The sequence below is a fragment of the Poecilia latipinna genome, unplaced genomic scaffold (genome assembly GCF_001443285.1).
Source record: "Poecilia latipinna isolate Pla-1442-1.1 unplaced genomic scaffold, P_latipinna-1.0 Scaffold2148, whole genome shotgun sequence".
Taxonomy (NCBI): domain Eukaryota; kingdom Metazoa; phylum Chordata; class Actinopteri; order Cyprinodontiformes; family Poeciliidae; genus Poecilia; species Poecilia latipinna.
In genome coordinates this window covers 23,370-44,039 of record NW_015114764.1, presented here as the reverse complement: position 1 = coordinate 44,039, position 20,670 = coordinate 23,370, and the positions used below count along the sequence as shown (strand labels likewise).

At 36.1% G+C, this 20,670-nt stretch overlaps 1 protein-coding gene across 18 annotated transcripts in view; it reads right to left on the bottom strand.

Moving 5' to 3' along the window:
- The window catches only part of kcnt1b (potassium sodium-activated channel subfamily T member 1b), an 86,763-nt gene that overhangs the window by 43,812 nt on the left and 22,281 nt on the right, over window positions 1-20,670 (bottom strand). For 13 of the 18 annotated variants that reach the window (XM_015017479.1, XM_015017466.1, XM_015017467.1 and 10 more), the window contains exon 5: window positions 3,607-3,645. The exons of 3 other annotated variants lie outside the window; for them this stretch is intronic. In XM_015017479.1, coding sequence (XP_014872965.1) covers window positions 3,607-3,645 — 39 coding nt within the window. Of the gene's footprint in view, window positions 1-3,606; window positions 3,646-12,481; window positions 13,157-20,670 lie in introns of those variants that run through there. 2 more of the 18 variants (XM_015017482.1, XM_015017483.1) reach the window with 2 other exon arrangements.

The window sequence follows — 20,670 nt, the reverse complement described above, 5'->3', positions numbered from 1 at the left end:
TCAGCAGCATGGGTAAGTTGTGAGTGTTTTCAAGGTGCAGTTCTAATGCAAACGCTGTCAAAGAGGAAGTCCGGAATCCCATTCAGCAATTCGGAGGGATTAGGAAGACAATCAGGAAATTTCACAGCCACAGCATAACTTCCATTTTCACGTTTTCTCTGCATGATTTTTTCATACTTCACCAAGTATAACATTTTGTTCCAGGTTAAGTTTATTCCACTAAAGGGCAACCGATTAGCCACAGTCCTGCAAGATTTGAATGGTCCTGGAGGTCAAACATAATTTATGGTCGTTTTAATCGAGTGTGAAGGAAAGTTTAGAATCAGATACCTCAAAGGGTAACGTTGGAACATTTTAAACGCTGCTTTTCAATCCTTCTGGCAATTAAAAGAAAAAAGTAAAAAGTTCATCTGGTTAGATTATTAAAAAAAGAAAAAAACTCTTTTGATCAGATAATATAGCTTCAAACCTTTTCTGCTACTACAGGGAAAACTTCAAGGTTGTGTAACAAATGATAAACTGCTGCATCAGGAAAACAATTACAGCACCTGAATGTGTTTCACAATGCAGTTAATCATTGTTCCTTGAACCTGCAAGCTGAGATGTGTTGCCTTGAATTAAACGATTCCAGCTATGAAACTTTTATATCATGCCAAATGTAAAAGGCTCTCCATGGCTACATCTCAATTAAGAATAATTAAAACAAAAGAGGCTGATCATAATGAAGCAAATGCTAAAGCACCTGTCGTATAGTTTATCCTCTCCCATCTCAATGTAATTTTCAGCACTAATAATGATGAGTAATAACACTCCCAGAAGCAAAAAATGAGGCATTAAACTCAGCAGGAGGCGTGCTGCCAAGATCTGACGTCAAAACTTTTCTCATAATGTGCTGATGTTTCATTTCGTATAATAATGCAGAACATTTCATAAAGATCCAGTAGAGACACATTCCACTGCTGCAGACAGGTGTCTCATCCCATCAAACTAAAAAGGCTGAGATAACTGCAGACCATCGCTTGTCGTGACTGTGAGCCGAGATGAGGATGATGCTTTTATTTTTAGCCTTTCTATTCGTGTGACTGAGGTGTGAGTTTGTCTGAGGCGATGTGAGATTTAACCAGGAGAAAGACGAAGCACGAGCTGGAGTCATTTCAGAAAAACATTAGGCAAATTTCAATTTGACTTTGTACTTAAAGTAAAAATATGAACATTTAATGACCCATTTTAAAAATCTATTAAAGCTGAAGGGCATATATTATTTGGATAATTTTAAGGGATATTCACAAACCTCCATTGGGTAATCAGTGGAAGTACTTCAACAGGTGAATTACTTTCAGAGCTGATAGAAACAGGTGTGAGGATCAGATGGTGCTTTAGTTCAACAGCTTGTGCACTAAAGCACAAGCTGTTGTGCTTTAGTGCACAAGATTCAGGTTAGAGCAGAACCTGAGTCTTTGACTCCAACATTAAACATCTCTGAGCCTTTTGGTTTAGCAGTGCACCAGACACCGCTTTTGCCATGTGTGTCAAACTGGTTGGATCTATGTACAGTATCCATCTCCATCTATCCAGACATATACTCTACAAATAGTAGCCAAAAATGTCCACTTTGGAAAATATTTAAAAGCATGTGGGCAGAAGGTGCAAAAGAAAATATCTGTTAAGGAGGTCGCAGCATATCTTTCATGGTAAAAGTCTCTCTGACATCTAAATGAGAAGTTTTACTACAAACCCCTTTGATTGGCTGTACAATGAGACATAATAGTCTCATTAACCCAAATATGTCTCTGATTGGTTGATCTGTCCCTCTTGAGGACTCCTTCCCCAGGAAGCAGGCATCTTCAGAGACTAAACCTTCAAATCTATGTTCGACCAGCTCAGAGAGGATTGATCAACCTTACAGATTTGATTACTTTTCTTTTTCTAATGCTAAAATCTGATTGATCAAGGCTGGTTCCAAATCTATTTCTCCCCTTTTTTCTCTCACAAATTTGATTCAGATTAAAAATTACAATCTGAACTCAAAAATAAACGTCCTCTCTTGAGGTGTCTGAGAAATCACCAAACCTTTGATCATTTTTAAGCATTTTATCAGTTTTGATAGCAACATTTTATTTAAGTTTATTTACAAGTAGACATTTTCTCTCACTTTATTTGTTAGTATGCTTTTTTAACCAAGAAACCATTAATGGAAGAAAATCAGAAAGAACCTGAATAATACATTTAGTTCTGGTTTTTACCGGTGATAAGCTCTGACTGATTCTTCTAATAATCTGTAACTGGATTTTATATCAAACTGATTAGAAAACATTTAAAGGGTTTACACATTATCCATATTTACTATTGATTCACAAATTAAGTAAATCCCAACATTACTTGGTTTTGACAAAAGTTAAAACGTTTTTTCCAATCATGCAGTTGCACACAAATCCAACAGTAATGCAGTGTACTCCTCAGAGAAGATGCCCTTCATCCCTTAACATGGTTAATATCATGCACAAGCGCAACCACTATTGCACAGTTATGACATTAGTGATGCAACTTACAAACAGGATCCACTATAAAAGTAGCAATTAAGGTTCAATTATAGTCTGTATGACAGTGCCTTCAAAAAGCGTCACCCTGTTGGATGTTTCACCATTTTGAAAGCTTTTACAAATCCATCATGAGCAATAACATGTAGCTTTTTTGATGAAAAACTAACCTTAAAATCAAAGCTAAAGCTAATTACTACCCCATAATGACAGTGAAAAACTTTGTTAGCCTGATGGCATAATTGTCTAAGTCAAAATTTAACATTTTTGGAAAAAGAGAAAAAACACATTTTTCAGCAAAACTTAGGCAAATATTGATTTTGGGCTGTAACAAGTAAAAATCTGAATTTCCTCCAGTTTGGTTTGTCTTGCGGACCCTGAAGGGTTTGAGTGAAAACAAAAAGTGCGTCAACAGTTCAATGCTGTCCTCTTAAAAAGCCAAACTCTGTTCGTCATGATTGATCTGTTAAAGTAATAAAAAGGTTCAAACATCCAAGGGGATGGGTAAATCTGGTCACTTACTTTCATATTTAAATACCTTCATAAAACAGCTGAGCAGAATGTTTTAGTTAGAGGTGGGAACATATAAAAAAACTGAAACACAATGTTAACCCCTTCATTTTATATAATAATACAGTGGAAGTTTTTTTTTTTTTTTGATAGCTTCATTAGAGGTTGTCAAATTCCCAAAAGTGATTGCAATAAAAATCTACAAGCCTGCAAAACTAGCTGAAGGTTTTATTTATCTTGGCTCACAAGGATGAGATTTCAAGTCCAGGTGTGAAGAGACTGGCGTGCACATTCAATCATTACACGAAGAGTACGCAGATAGACACTCAAGCTACCTTTTCACCTTGTACTGTAAAATAGTAACATAAAAATTATTCTATGTGCTCCAAAACATTACCAATATGACTGGTGAAAAGGTAGCAAGGTATGAGAAATTTCCATCTTTAGTGCAAAATCTGTCACATTTATGAATAATTTCTAAACCCAACGTAAACTGCAGTCCAGTTCTCACTGCAGACACAATCCATGCCATGCAAGCATGATGCTGCCATACACTTACTGAGCATTGGTTGAGTCCATACTGTACTCCTCTTGGTACCTGGACGCAGCACACATGAACACAGACAGGCACATGTTAGGTTGAGTCTGAGACAGCAGGCGAGGGAAGGAAAGTGTGAAAAGACAGGAGAGAAGAGAAGACCACTCGGGATCCCACGTCAATTTATTTGCATGTACTTACAGGTGTGAGGAAAACAAAACAAATTCATAACCTTCACAAACTGAAGCAGTTTATGCAGCAACAAACAACAAAGCAACAACTGGTGCCAGAGGGGAATCTCAATATGTCAGAATATCATAAAAAAGTTTATTCATTTAAAAAATTCAGCTTGAAATGATAAACTAAATATCTGTTTATTTTGGGCTTTCAATAATTTACAGCTACTGAAAAGCAAAACGTAGTTTCTCAGAAACAAGAACACAAGTTGGAGCCACTAAAAATATATATATTCTCAATGCAGACTTGTTATGTTTTGGTGATGTTGTAGCTTATATTTCTCCAGAAGACAGTTACTGACATCCTGCACAAGGAGGGTAAGCTACAATAAATCATCCCTAAAAATCTGGTTTTTCAGATTATCGTACACAATAATCCCAATATTACTGGAAAGTCAAGTGGAAGGAAAAAATGTGCGTGAAAAAGCATGTAACTAAACCTAGAGATATTGTTATAAAATGTTTAGGAAAGATGGTCAAAAGTCAGGTTTTCAGTTGAATGTTAGTTTTTGAAAAGCGACTGAAGAATAATAAAATCCAAATAGTTCAAGATCAAATGTGACATTTCTACAGTCAGTGGCGACTGCAACCCGTTTCATAACAAGGAACAGTCAGCGCATTTTACTGCACTTCATGTTTCCTTCTGTAAGCCTGTCACAATACACAAGTAATCAATTAATCACATGGAAAATTAAAATGAGCTCAAAAATTTCCATTCAGGTCTTTAAGAGTTTTTGAAGGGTAAATTTGTTGACAGAATTATTTATGGTTTTGGTTGAAAGTTTCCCATTTCTGTTTTATTATTTTTGTTTGTTGGGTTTTAATTTATATTTTCAAGATATCTTCCTGTTCCAGTGTTAACCTGCATTACTATTATGCCTTTATTGATATATTACGTACTTGAAACAATATTATTGTTTGCTGCGATAACAAATTATTACGACATTTATCATCCAGCAAAATTTGTTATCATGACAGTCCTGCTAACAAGCTTTGTAAGAAACCTGATTAAAATTTTCAACAGGACTTGGCTGCTGCACTGCCAAAGGTATCAATATCTGATTTAATGATTATTGTGTCACGCAACGTTGATGCAGTAATTTAAGCAAAATGAGCCTCAACTAAATACTGAATGCATAAACTGTATATGTCATGTACATACTTTTCATTAGTCAAATAGTTCTGTTTTTTTAATATTGGTCACATATAAGAAGCAAATTTTCAGAGAGGCGTAAAGCTGGATATAAGCAGAATTTACATAAATTAAGAATTGAAACATGTCCCTGTTTGTGTTATAAATATATGTAACATTTCCTTTTTTAATGGAATAAATAAACTTTTTTGATGAAATTCTTATTTATTGAGATGCCTCCGTGTATTATAAAATTATAGAATGAGTAAAAAAGAGTATTCTAGTTAAATTCAGTCAGCTGAACATTCAGTTTGCCCAGTTCATTACATTTCTGCTACAGATCCATCCTCAGCAAAGTTTTACTGAGATCAGCTTCCAAAAACCAGTAATAATTACACACATTTGATTGAAAAGGCTTGAAATTTTTACACGTTAGAAAGAGAAATGACAGCTGATAGAAAATGCAAACCACAGGAGATCAGTAAGAAAATGTGCAGCAAAAGTGGAAGGCATACACATATTTATGTAAAGAACTAATTAGTCGACAGAGCTAACAGAAAAAGATATAAAGTTTATTTAATCTGTACTCTGCACACATCAATTTTTGCAATAAAATAAAATAAAAAATAAACCCAGCAAATAAATCTGCTGATAAAATGAGGCAACATTCTCCACTTATGAATTGTTAAAGCCGTAGGTATTTAATGCAAGCAGATTTTTATTCCCTGCAGCGCTGTAAATCATGCTCAAGAGTATTAAGCCTTGAAAGGATGTGATATATAAAAGATCAATATTTGGCAGTGGATTTAGTTATCCAGGTCTGAAAGAAGCATCTTTAAATGGAGCATCTTCTAAGTTGAATGTGGTCAAAAGGGCCAAGACTGTCAATCATTTCGTCACCACAGAGAATAACTGATTCATGCTGTGTGGACAGATTCCATAGAAGTGGAAAAGCTTTCAGTGGAAGCACTTTCTAAAGATTCATATCAATAATGCTTTCACAATGTAAGAAGCCTAAGAAGAAGATTAATCATTTATCATAATATATGTGAAAAAGTTTTACAACTGTATAAGTGATGTCAACATAAAGTATGGAGGAAAAGAAAAAAATCCTTAAGGATTATAATAATAATTCTAAAAATAATTAGTTTTATCACAACAAAACAAAATAAAATATCTATATAACCTAGTAAATAATGTAAAAAATATATATATTAAAATATATATTCTTACTGTTAAACTGACTTAAAACAAATTCCTACTTTGAAAGGATGTGAAAAGATCCTGCAAGTTTACTTAAGTATGCAGTGTTGGAATATTTACTCTCTCATGTTTCTGGCTCTTCTTCTATCTGGATTTAATCGTTTGGCAACCAATGAGACAAAAATAAACAATCAGAAAGTGATTGCTTGCCTATATCTGGGATATTACATAGCAACAAGAGCATTAGCTCCTTGTTTCTGCTTCAACTGACCATTTGTGGCCATTTGTCAGCACTTTGATATGCAATAAAGCTATTAAGAGCTTAGATAGTTCAGCTGTAAAGACAACAGCTGCACCTTTAAGCTCTGCTAGCGTCTGTTAGCGTGCAGCAACTACGATCAAATACAAAAAGAGCTTAAAATTGAGATATAGTGAAGAAACCAACACATGTAAAGAAAGTGTTACATGCTGTAGCAAATTTTTTTTTATTCTTACTATAATTACAATAATTATAGTAAAATATATATATGGAAGAGGTGAAATGATCCTTACCTCCTACGAAATTTTAGATGGCACCTATGAGCTGCGCTCCTGAGGACCAGCATTTTCATAGCGTGCCTTGAACTGCTTTTACTGAGAACCGCCTTAAGGGCTGAAGCACTGGAAGTGGGAGGACCTCACACATGTATCTCCACATCAGTTGCAAGCAAGAATCGATTTGTTGTTCTCACTTTACTGAAAGCTTTCTGAAAACTACATTTCCCAGACTGCCCTTGCAGAGGCATTTTAAATTATTTATTTTAAAAATATCAAGTAAGTTCAGCCACAGAGAAGTAATATGAGAGCAGCGATTATGTCGTTTCAGCCAGCGATAAGCTTCATTACAATGCATTTTTACTCTATGAAGTGGCTGCAACATTTGATGCTCCTGTAAACTTTTCAGTAAATAACTGATTTAAATTTTGTTTCTCTTTACTCACTGATTCATGCATCTACTATGGGGACTTTGAATGCATGCATGCTTCCTCTGAGTGTCTGCATATGTTGGACTCAGTCCATCATGACACTGAGATTTATAGTCCATTCAATAAGCTCTTAATCACCACTGTTTTTATACAAGGTGGGCTAGTCGCCCTCATCTATCAGAATAAATTACTGGCAGGTCCTGTTATTCACTTCACTCCTAGAAACTACCAGGTCACCCCAGAGGGTCTGAAGTGAAGAGCAGGCAAGGTTATTCAATATGCTGCAACATCTACCTCAAATCAGCTGGAGAATATCTGAAATCTTCATAAAACACTGGGGTTTTAATGGGGTGGGAAATTAGTATATTTGATTGCAAATGCTTTTTAAAAGTGATGCTCTCTTTCATTGCATGCTTTTGTGTTTGATTATTGAGTGTAAAAGATTTTGAAAGTATACAATTTTGAAACATGAGGTTTCTCCAAGTCCTTTTAATGAGATACCAGAGTTTTTTTTTCTGTAGCTGTAGAGACCTAAGGTCTCCATCTCCAGTGCTTGAGGGTCAATTGTCCTGCAACGTTTGAATGCATCCCTGCTCAAACACACCTGAACCATATGGCTGCATCACTTCCTCAGCAGTAACTTCCCTTGATAATGATGCATCCTTTGGATTCATGTGTTTTCAACAGGAATGTATGAAAAAGGGGCAGGATGGTGAGTTTTTATGACGGGAGTTGGAGCCCCTAGTCAAAGAATATAGTGCTCTGAAAAAAAGTTACTACATCATTTCCAAGCTTAAAAGGAAGTCCTTGTTTGGAAACTAAAAGAGCTCCACCCCTCCGTCTTTTTAAGGTAACACTATTTTAAAACGACAGTTGGCTGGAAACAGTTGGCCTGTTTGTTCAGCAGCCAACTGCAGTCTTTCTTCAGCAGCTGATGAAGGCCCAGTTGATTAATCAGCTGACACCGTCGCTTTGACACCTAATGTTTCTCTACAACAAAGGAGAACTGAAAACGGTGCAACATTTAGTTCAATAAACACACTTACTTCAATGCAGCTAGTAAGTTTAGCCACAGTTTATTTGGTTTGTTGAATGTATGAAAGTCAAAATAACAAATGTTATTAACATTGTCATAAGTAAGTTTCAATTTTCTTTAAATATTGTTTCTTTTTCGTTTTAAATATTAGCAATAGATACATTTTAACATTTTTATTTTACATTTACTTTTACTTAATGCTATCATTTCATGAGAATCCAACACTGGTCCATTAATAATAAATTATTCAACCTAAAATTACTTTGTTTACATAAAGCCTGTGACACGAGTGTCAAGAGACATGGATAATAGTTTCCATATATTGCTAAAAATAATTACGGAAAAATGGATACATACATGCCTGAAAACATGTTTTGTTTTTAAAGCTCTGACCTGAGAGACTTTATCCTGAATGTTTAAAAAACAATTATGACAGATGGCATGCAGCTTACTGCAATTAAATCCCTCCATTAAGTTTGAGGTGTTCAAATCAAATTAAGCTAATTACGGCGTGAAAGCTGAGAGTCATAAATAAACATGAAGATAAATGAGAAAGACCCGACTTGTCCTCGCTTTGAAAGATGAGCAACACTGAACACTATTTTATGAAACAAGCAAGCAGTGAATTTAGAAAGGACATGAACAAGTAATTATTTGAAAAGCTGTTAAATTAAAATTTCTGATTCTTTTTAAATTGTGAACAAATGAGAGAATGGTGATAGAGCGATGATAAAACTAAATAAAAAAAATACAATTCAGCCGTCTCATTTGTTTCACCTCTCTACAAGCCGGAGTATTTTATTCTTCTTATCCCATACCTGACATCTGTTTGTGGCTTATATGAAAACCCTTTTTCTTCCAGTTTTGCAGACAGATGAAGATGCATTACCTGAGGCGACTTGTCCTTGCAATTTTAGAATAAAGTCTAGTTAATTTTTCACTCTTAAGCACATCTATAAAACATCCTCAATATAAAGTACCTCAAGGATAAATCCTTGAAAGCTCAATAGAATGGGATAATAAAAAGGTTTAAAAAAGACTGGAGGGATCATGGGACCAGAAAAAGATTAAAGTCAGTTTAAGTATCCAAAAGAATTTAAATTAGTTAATGAGTGTCTTCAAAAATGTTGTCTTTAAGCTTTACTTACTAAAGTAGAGTTTTGTTGTAAATTGAGGTTTAAAAATGTTTAATACATCAAAAATTATCGAACAATTTTAACTTTAAACCAATGAAACCTAAAACAATTAGTACCAAAAGGCAAATACCAAGATGAAAAAACAGCAGCAGGTGCATAGAGCAAGTTAGCAACTCAGATATAACACCCACATAAAAATGTCATTATAAATAAATTACCAAGTGCTCATCTGCATCAGCTCCATGCAGGTCAAATGTATAACATTGTTGAACTGTGAACCGCAATACTGATGTCCATGTTAAGGCTGCACAATATCAGGAAAACTGATGATTGTCTGTCACTAAATAACATTTTAATAATTACATGTCCTCTAAGTCAGTTTTTCTCAATGGCTAATAAAATTTAACAAAAAGCGTCAGACTGTAGCTGAACTCAGATTGTATGTCGGTAAATATATAAATTTCTCCCATCAACCATGTTTTGTATTACTTTGAAGTTAGTTTCTAGGTTTCAGGCATTGACTGTCTTATTGAGTTTGAATGGCAACATGGAAGGTGAAAGTGTAAAGGACTGCTTTTGTGTTCCAAAGCGAGACTTTCAGCTGCTTCCATTCACTTTATGTGTAACACAAGCATTGCACATCTCACAAATATAAAGTATTCTGGCTACACGGTTGCTTCTACCAACCTGCACGGAGATGGGGACATGAATTTATTAACAAATGCCCAAACTTGAGTGTTTGGAGGCACAAAAGATTGACACTCATACAGTTTATAGAGAACACAAACCAAATTGTCTGATATGTGGCAGAGAAGTTATAAAATACAAACCACACAGGTGCAACTAGGAATGAGTTGTAAAAGAGTGGATCTGATTTTTGGGTATAGATAATATGAACTTATTATTTATGAGCTGTTGGCTGCATGTTAATGTGTTAGTTTGGGATATGGATATACTGCAGTCTGTAACCATCAAAACAAACAAGACTCAATAATATCCAGAGGTAAAAGATAAAAAAATGTACCTGACATGTCTTACTATGCATGGCTTTTAAAAAGATTAGTCTGTTGTTGCTTAGCTGAACTTTTTCCATGTGTTCTTCAAAAACTTAAAAGTATTCTGTTATTAGTACAACAGGGTTCCAAAATGTTGTAAATCATGCAGATAAAAGTTTTCTACTGCTTATAATATGACTGATTTCATTACGGATTGCACTTCCAGCGTTTCTCCAGCCTTCTGAACTCAAACCCCACACTGATCACATTTCTCAACCTAGAAAGCTCTGAAATTCCAGACAAAATCCAACCAGGAAGCAAGAAGTATAAATAAAAACTCTTATTAAAATATTCCAACTAAATAAAACAAAACAATAATAGAGAAAAACATAATTCCTCTCTAATCTATATCCTATAGTCTTCTCGCGAACAATAGAAACGTTACCACAACAATGGTTGAAATCTGGTTTCCTGGGCAACCAGCCAGATGATACATTAGGTTTTACAGCCATTCAAAGATACTGTGTATTAGATTAGAATACAAACAGATTTATGTATGGGCAATATTACTCAGTTTCTGGGTTTACTAAGAGTCAATATGTTCTGCTTGATTGCTGGTGGAATCGCTGGTTTTAAGAAAATAGATTTTGATCAAAAACAGATAATCACTTATCACTACAATCACCTCCATCACAGCAGCAACGCCAAATTTCATTTTCACTCAAGTAATCCTTGGAAATCATTTTTGGGGTTTGTGTAACTGCTTATATTATTCATCCTCTAGCAATTTCATCTGTTATATATCTCTCTGCTTTCCTTTCCAAATTCATCACCAGCACTTCTATTAACACCGTTATCACAACAAGGGATACTGGATTTTACGCTGTTGATCACTTTTGATTAAATAGACATTACTGTCCTTTATCCCTCTGTTTCCCTCTTAAATAGTACAAAGAGAAACCTGGAAATTTGTCAGCTTAAGTGTCAAACCCTGACTCACAGTGTTCATTTTATGTTCACCTGGATCTTCAGAACGTTAGACAGTTGTGCCAATTCTCCTAACAAACTGTGACATCCGTCTAGCCCTGCCATCAACAATAAAAGGTTTAAACAAGTGACATTTGCCCCAGGGGGTAACATGGAAATGGCATTTTCATTCAATTTCCAAGAGAGCTCTGACTTTAGCTGACTAGAAAATATTTCTGCTCACTACAAACATCAAGGACAAATCAACTTTTGGGTGAAAAATGGATGAGTAAGCAGTTAGAGAATTATTCAAAGAAATAATAACATCACAATTCTCACAAACTATTGCTTTTAGGTACTCCATAAAACAAGATATGCATGTGTGCATATGGATGCATCACCAGCATTTTTGGCTGTGCAGAGCAGCTTTATGCAACATTGCCAACATTACAAAATACTTCTTTTTTTTCAGCTTAAGCAGCCTGACGATAACAGAGACAATGTAAAGCATGAATCTCTGTTGCTCTGTGTGACAAAGGATAAAAAGTCCATGGTTGTTACACAGTGAGCCAGCCCACATGTACCACATCCAATTTGTTTACCAAATCGAAGAGGAGTGCAGACTGATTCTCTGGATTTTGCACATGCTAAAATAAAACATGCTAGTGGAGCATGTTAAACATAAAGACTTAGACGGTCTCTTGTGATTTGCATTTTTATTTCATCACCCATTCTGAATGTAGTTCATTAGAATGTGTCCAAAAAACTGTTTAACTTTAATTAAGCAGTGATCTGGTATATATTTGACCCAAAAGAGAATCTCAATTCATAAAATTGTGATAGGAATGCAGCATCTACTGAATTATGTAAGCGCTATACTGCAGCCATTAAATCACAGTGATGCTGTGAAGAAAATGACTGGCAAGTCTTTGCAAAAATAAGGATGTGGGCTTTACGGCTGACGTAAAAGTTGCCCATGATTTAATAATCTACGAGGTATGTCAATTAGAAACGGAGCGTTACGCTTCGACACATTCTAATAGATTCCTATGGGAAATACAGATTTACGCATGGAAAGCGTCAGTAGTAATGCAGCGTAACTTTCAGTCATGCATAATTACGAAATAAGTTGTAAGACTTGAGGCGCTATGCGCACTCAGCATCGAGTTATTTCGTGGATGCTGCATTCAGAAACACGCCGCTGCGGTTTGGATATGCGGCTGCTACCTTTGGCCGACATCGCTCCCGAAAGAGCCCGGGCTCCGGAGAGGGTTGGAGGGATTGACCCAGGTGGGCTCGGGGGGTGTCTGCACGTCGGTCTTGACGTCTGGGTCGATCTCCGATGGCGAGGGTGTCAGTTTAGCGCCTGCCATGCTTGCCAAGCGATACTTCCAGCAGTGCGATTCCTCCTCCTGGTGTCAGAACAGGCTCGGTTCAGGCGCCGACCCTGCCGAGGAAAAACTGCATCCCGGTCTCACTGATGGCGCACGGGGACGGAGGGGAGACGTCTCCCTCCCTGCCGCATCACAGAGTCCTCCGATGCACTGAAGGGGGAAATTAGCAGGACTCCTGGTTGTGTTGTGGAGTTTTCCTCCATTCCTGGTGGATATAAGAGCGCCCTGTGCAGCTCACATTCACTCGTCGTCACGATCCAACGTCAAGCGCTCAACCAACCCGACGGGCTTTTCAACGGGTTACATAACCAATTGCAAAGTTAATGATCGTGTTTTTCTCCTCATACGATCAAGAAGCTATTCATTTTCTTAATGTCCTGAAAACGGCATCATATTCAGTTGTTCTTTTGGAAGATGCGAAATAATAAACCAAAGCAGCCTTCCGTATGAATCAAATCCACAGTTCAGTCAGGAGGAACGAGAACCCGCATATACAAACGAGCAGGTGGCCCAGGTAAACACTCCACGGCATGGTCCTACTGGTTTGCATAGGAACACAGATCAGCCGGTGTGCAAACACCATCATCATACAACTGCAATGCCCGTAGATTATTAATACAACAGCAAACCTTTCAGTGTTTGGTCTCTATTTCTGAAAGAGCAAGGAAAGCAAATGCAGCATATACCACTCCTATATAATTTTAATCTAATCACATTTAATTTAAACTTTAACATATTATGCAATAATGCTTTTAAATAAACAGTAAAAGGGCAACTTTTAAAATCAAATCAACCAAATACATATTCTGATGCCAGAGTCTACCTGGCTAGATCTTTCCCCTCCTTGAACATCTGCTGATTGTTATTGATAGCAGAATAATGAACCATGTCTCAAAGTTCAAATCATTTAATTTGATCCCATAACAATGAGTATGCTTTACTCCAGAGTGAGATCAATAGCAACCAGAGTATCTGTGGGATGTGCAGCAAACAACCTGCAACAAATACGCAGAAGCTGCTCGATTTCAATAAAGCAAAATGGTTTAAAATCCCATAGGAATGTTTCTGATACCTGCTTCTTCATCACAACAGGATATTTTTGTAAAACATCATTAAAATTGAAGAAGAAAGTTTTGATTTTCAAGTTCGGAAAAGCAAGTTTAGTAAACCAAGTTTACTGAAAGTTCTGAAATGATTTGAACTTTTATGATGCATATCTAAATTGGTTTCATTATGCATCCATTTTTTATTCCCTTATATTCTATCAAATCAATCTTTCTCTGAATCTTTTAAAGTGCCATTTTATTGTTAAACCACTACGTTTTGTTGAAGTTTGATTATAAAACATACAGGTGCACAGAAGATATTCTTTGAGTCTTTGTCTGGTGATGCCTATTGGTACACGTGAGAGACAAACAACTGGCTTACTAAAGAGTAACTGATCTAATTTTCCTCACTGCAGCTGTAATAAGAGCAAAGAGCCGAGTTAAATTAAGGGCTCTGTTGTTTTTGAGGTCAACAGTGCGCTGCTCTTATCAATCAGAAAAATAAAAAATACAGTAGAGACTCTGGTTAAGTTGATTTGCTCCTCAGTTGACATGATTTGTGTTTGAACAGTTGAATAAACAGAAAATAAATAAAACATTCAAGCCTGGATTTGAGGAAATGCAAACAATTCTCTTGCGTGGTATAATACAACTGACACTATTCGCTAACCACTATAGTCCACTAAAAATAAGGTTTGATGAATCTAAAAAAAAAAACAAAAAAGACAACTGATAGTTCCCTAAATCTTTCAACACATAAAATGTTTTATATTGCCCATTTCTATTCTCGATTCATCTGTCATACTAATGACCTAGAGTTTGCTAGATGATGTTTTCTTCCTCTTAATGTTTGCTCCTAATAATGTTGCATTACAACTTCCATAACTAATGCATTTAGGAAGCACATGGCGCACAGTATGTTCAGTGGAGATGATATTTTGAGTTTTGCCTCCAGGAAACACATTACCCATCTGGTTATGTTGGGATGCAGGAGATGGGACTGTGATTATTTAATCCCCAATTGGATGTGGGAGTCTGGAAGACTCATCCACTGATGCAAACAAATGAGAGATCTCTTCTAACTGTGAGGCGTTTATTATCTTTGAAAAAGATTTTTTGGTTTACATCATTATGTTACCTGGACTGAAATAACTTTAGCTTAGTAGATTTTCTCTTAAAACTCCAGTTTTATGACAGTATTAATCCAGATTTATTATACTGCATATAGAGAGCTACCCCGGGATCTAATAGTGAAAGTCAACTTATCATGCAGAACAACATTTAACATTTCCCACTGGTTTTCTGATCTTCAACTTCAACAAGGCTAAATTGGGTTTGGTGTCATTCCTGGGTCATTGTTCTCGTTTCAGAGGTGGATATGTTGCCACTATTTTGTTTTTCCTCTTGTTCAGTTTATGCAGGGATTCCTTCAAATATTCTCCACTGCACTTCTGTTTTCAGCATTTTTTTGCAAGAGATAAATGTGCTTGAACTAGTCACCCTGCTGGCTTTTAATGGATTTGTACTGTAATGAGTTGATAACCCAACTACCACCACTGGTATTTGTTTTACAACCTTGAAAGTATATTTTGCCTTCTTATTTTTCCCCAGTTATATATATATATCACTGGTTTGTTTGTTTCTATGTTGTTTGAACTGCATTAAATCCTCTTAATGCACAAACAGTACTTTTTAGCAAATTGTGATTACAGTGAAATTCAAACTGTCCAGAATATAATCCAACACACAGTGCTAAAAAGCTAAATATGGCTTCATTTTACGTTGGAAAATCTCATTGTTTTTAAGAAAATCAATGTTATGAAAATGATTGTGATCTCTAACAATCCTTTTTTGTAATTTAGAAATGTAATTTATTATGTTGTCCAGAGCATCTGGGAACTTCTAGTTTCAAACTTTCCAATAAAGACCAAACATTTTGATGCGTCGTCAAGCTTCAGTTCTGTTAAAAACCCGTAGTTGTTTTATGGATATAATAATAACTTTACTGTATGATCTGATGGAAAATGGAAAAACATTTACAACACAAAGCATGTGTCTTTTATTTTATTTTTAGTTAAAGTAAGAGTGACCCAAATACTGTTGACCTGACGACCATTTTGTCTGTTTAATCTCCAAAGGATCTAGAAATGTTTTTAGGGTGAATGGCTTCATTAAATTATTCAAGTATCAGGATATTTTGGATTAAAATTATGTGGACTCTCCCAGTACACTGAAAATGGGTCATCATGGTTTCACTCAGCAAAATAATTATCCAAAACATATGGGAAAAATCACTCCAGAAATGGTTAAACAAACTCAAAACAAAACTTCTTCCATGACCAACTCAATGGATTTTACACGTCCCAAATCCTATAATCTGTTTGGCCTGAGCTGAGGAGAAGAGAAAGTATGAGATTAACCAATGAGTTTCCTTCTCATCCTGCACTGGATTGTAAGAAGTTAAAGTAAATGACTGTGCTGCCCTGTTGGAAAACAGGTTTGTACAAAGTATTGACAACAGATGTGCCAATTCTGGTGTTTTATTAAAAAAAGATTGAAAAAAAAAGATTCTCTGAAATTAAAGGTTGGGTCTAAGTCAAATGAATTGAATAAAAGGTTGAATTTTTAAAGTATAGATATTCTCTCTAGGATTTATAGCATAAAACCTTTAAGGGATAAGCTAACAATTTAAAATAAAGAGAGAACAGCAGTATTAAATAATGAACATGTTTGATCTAAGAAAGTTAAGAAACAGAAGTGAGAACAGACTTGAGCACAGGGACCCTGTGTGGCTAAGGGAAGAACTACAGACGGTGTGTCGCTGATCTCATAACAGAGCGAGAGAGAGAGAAAAATTAAAGTCACTGTTTGCTTCATGTGTTGTACAGCTAATGACAGATGGCAGTATAGCTCTAGGTTTTATTTTCTGTGAGGTTACACTGGTGCACAATGTTTGGATCAGCTCCTCAAATCTCTTCTTCCTTTCCAGGCGTAGCAAGGATTTACACCATAATTTACAAAATGAACACTAATGAAGCAGAACGAGAAAAAAAAATAACAGATTGAACGTCAATACAGGGAAAGGTTAATGCAGCATGATAAATCAAATATGCTGTCTCATGCTCATACTTCATATTAATACACATTATGTCAGCCCCAAGGTAAATCCTGATGCAGATATTAAATGCAGGGATTTGACAGATATTGACATAAAGCAGCAAGACATATTAGCTGAAAACTGGCCACAGCTGAGGGGGAAAAATCCTCTTCGAAAATCTTGGAGTAGCTTCATGAATTCTGCAAGATCATAACTATCGTCTGTCACGATGGCACAAAAAAATGGAGACGCAGAAGTTTGTGAGAGCTATGATGTCTCATAGCTGCCAAAGATCTGACATTATGAAGTATACTATGAAGTACAAAATACTGAGAATGACTGATTTAAATCCACTATAGCTGTTTCAGATAAATAGTTATACAATATAAATAAGGGGGAAAATATCTAGTTTTTGGCTCAAACTGGGGAGAATTATTTCACTCATTAAGATGGTTGAAGATGATTGATTAGCTAGTGATCCCATCAGTGTTCACCAGTCACTGGGCACGCCTCAGCTCCCGCTTTACTGCAGAAGGGCACTGAGAGCTGTGGTAATGCTTCCTCTGTCAAAACATATTAGGGCGGTGAGCTGGTGCTGCTGTGGGCGAGCTGTCTGCCTGAGCACAGTGTTGCACAGAGAGGAGGAAGAAGTCTAGCCAATGACACTGGCAGTCTTACACATATACACACTTATATACACACTTCCAAGCAACACAGGCAGTTATTTTTTTTCCTTGCTGCTTTGTGGCCTGTGGCTCATTTGTGCAAAAAGGCTAAACTAGCCATTTGTTTGCTGCAACCTTGAGTAATCTTTAAGAAATTACAGGCAGAGGGAATGTTCACTTTTGTTAGACGAGTGTGCTACAGACAGTGGCTGCTTCAACGTATTTCATCATTTCATCATGAAATAATAGAAAGTCCCTAACTCATACCTATTTGCATTGCATATTTTAAGAACTGATGCACAGCTTATTTTGTATTATATTATGGAATTTAATCCATAACACAGACCCCATCAGAGGATTTCTTTATGTAGGAAAGGTCTAAAACCCCTGAAGTTTGTATTACTATGAATATGCAATCAAATAATGATTTGATTGAATGAAAGAATCTTGGACACCAAAACCATCTCTATCCCAGTGTTCCTCAGCCTGGATCTACTTCTAACTGCAGCATTATGAAACACTTCCCTCTCACTGCTTGCTTATGAAGTTATCTATCATGCTTCTTACTTGGCAGCATTTTAGTGCAATTAAAAATGACATCTCTTTCCATTTCTGTTTTTCTTTTAATTAACCTATCTGCCTAACACACATTAACATGCAGGGACAGGACAAGCAACACTGAACTGAAGCAACTAATGCTTAATAATTAGACACAGCAGATATCTCTCACAGTATTTGCTCAGTACTTAGCACGCCACAAATATCTATAAACAGATATACTCAACTAAGAAATTCATCCTGGCTCTGACTGGTTGTTTCTGACTGGAAGCTATGTATTTCTGCAGATGGCAGTAGGACCACAGGGAGGAAGCAGAGGAGCGCAATAAAAAAAATAAAAAATAGATAAATCATCTACTGCAGCTTTAAGAATCAGCTGAGCACTATAATAATCAAATAATCAAATATTTCCTCGTCAAGTTAATTCATCATGCTGTCAGTTTTAAGCAGGAGATTTGCATCAATTTTGTAGCAATAGTGCTTATAGTTTTGAAACAGTGCTGGTCTGAATTAATGTTGATAGAAAGTGAATTCAAAGGAAATATATTGAGTAACATATTTGGTGACGGCAACATAAGCCCTAAGATATCTGACATTTCCTTTTTACTGTGTTTACTTTAAATCATATTTGGGAACAGAATTGTGCTAGTGTGTATTTTTTAATTCAGAACTTTAGATACACTTAAGAAATAAGAGGAATTTTCTCAAATTGCACAATGTGATGACTCCCAAACCCTGTTTCCTGTTTTGAATTAGATGCAACTTACAGAAGCCTGCATGAGTCCAACCAAAGAATGTCAGGCTTAAAAGTGACCAGAATTTTAAATAGTGAGGACAAGAATTGCATTAAAAACATTACGGAAAAAATGCTGCAGTTGTTAAACTTTGACTGTGTTTTTTATGTAGAAGATAAAAAACACATCCAACAACTGACAGGCAGCTGAGTTGTGAGTTTAAAAGGCTGCCACTGGGCGTTTTTCTAAACTAATGCTGCAAATCCATAATCAGCAAAGCAGAATGTGACAGTGATTATGACACATTTCCCTAATTGCTTTGGACAATAAAAAAAATGAAAAGCAGGCAACTGAGGACGGATTGTTTCAAAACTACTTTCAAAAAGCTAGAAAAAGACAGTTGTAACTGACTTTAATTCTATGTTATTATATACAAGAGGAAAATATTTTGGATTAATAAAGCCGTTTCTTAGAGCTGGTATATGCATGGGTGAAAGCTCTACAAAAAGCCAGAGCATCAAAATCCCCTCCAATGATCTGCCTCCATCATTACCACCATTTAAGTCCTGATAAAATCACCTCCACTGATCTTAATTACACTGGCAAGACAAAGCAGAGGAGTTCAATGTTAAATGCACCAGAGAACTCCAGAAAAAGTGTTGTAATGGTCCAGAAGATGAGCTAATTCTATGGGACACATAAATACTGGTTTTTCTCTTTTTTCAGAGCCTGTCCCTGATGATTCTTCTTCTAATTAACCTTCCCATGTGTGTTATTCTCCTGGGAAGTGCCCTGAGCCACTGAAATGTTCACACAGTCCCACATGTAGACGGCTAAAAGCCCCTTGGGAGACATAAATCAGAACAGAAAGTGCTAAAATTTATATTTTCACAACTTGAGTATGTCTGTAACAAAACTCCTTCGGCCACTGTTAAACAGATTGTTTATGTTCCCAACAATGGACCCTTACACGACACCCAGCATTGTCTAAAAAACATGCGGACATATTTGGGTTTTCTGTTCCACTGCAGTAACAACAGTAACCCTTGGACTAACAACATGTTTAAGACACAGCCATTAGGCTGCTGATGAGAACAAGTCTGGAGGACTTTAAGTGTCGCCCACCCACTCTGTGCTGATGGTGATGACTAATACCACCTATGGTCTGAACCGCAAGCTCTAGTAGCTCCACAGAAACAGAAAAGTAACCAGAAACTACAGCCACTTTAAAAAACAGAAAATCTTTCTGGTGACATTACTAAATTGGATTCAAATATGAGTAGCAACCCATAAGATTTTATGGGTTATAAACAGATTATGAAAAGAATGATTTAGAATAAAAAAAAATACTATGTTTTATCTATTTGGACTTGATTTTTAAATGTAACGATAACCTGTAAGAAATCAGGTTCTCAGTTCTCACAAAACATATTATTTATTTAGAAATTTCAGCAGCTGTTATATCTGCTCCCCTGTTTCCTTCATTTCTCTTATCTGTAATCGACATAATGCTTGCGTTCCTGCAGGTTTTTGGGTTTACCGCGCCTCATTTCTGTTTGTCTTTGTTCCCGGTCTTATCAGCCTCGTAAACACATTGAGATGGAAATAATGCAGGCATTGAGTCCCAGCAGTCCCCTCCGCCACAGAATCGGAGCAAACAAAACAGCTGCTGTCATCAGAGCATGACTATTGTCTGAGGACATTTTACTTGTGCTTATGACTCTGGATAACAGTATCTGGCTGAGTCAACCAGAACCCCCTTTAATCGAACATGTCATTTTGATTTACAGAATCATTAGAATTGGGCTGCTTTGAAAAACATCCAACTAGTTTACATCACATCGTATCTTTTGCTTCCTGCACAATTTAGACAGATTTCTATATTAAACATCCAAAAAACAAAAGGAATGCCAGAGAGAAGC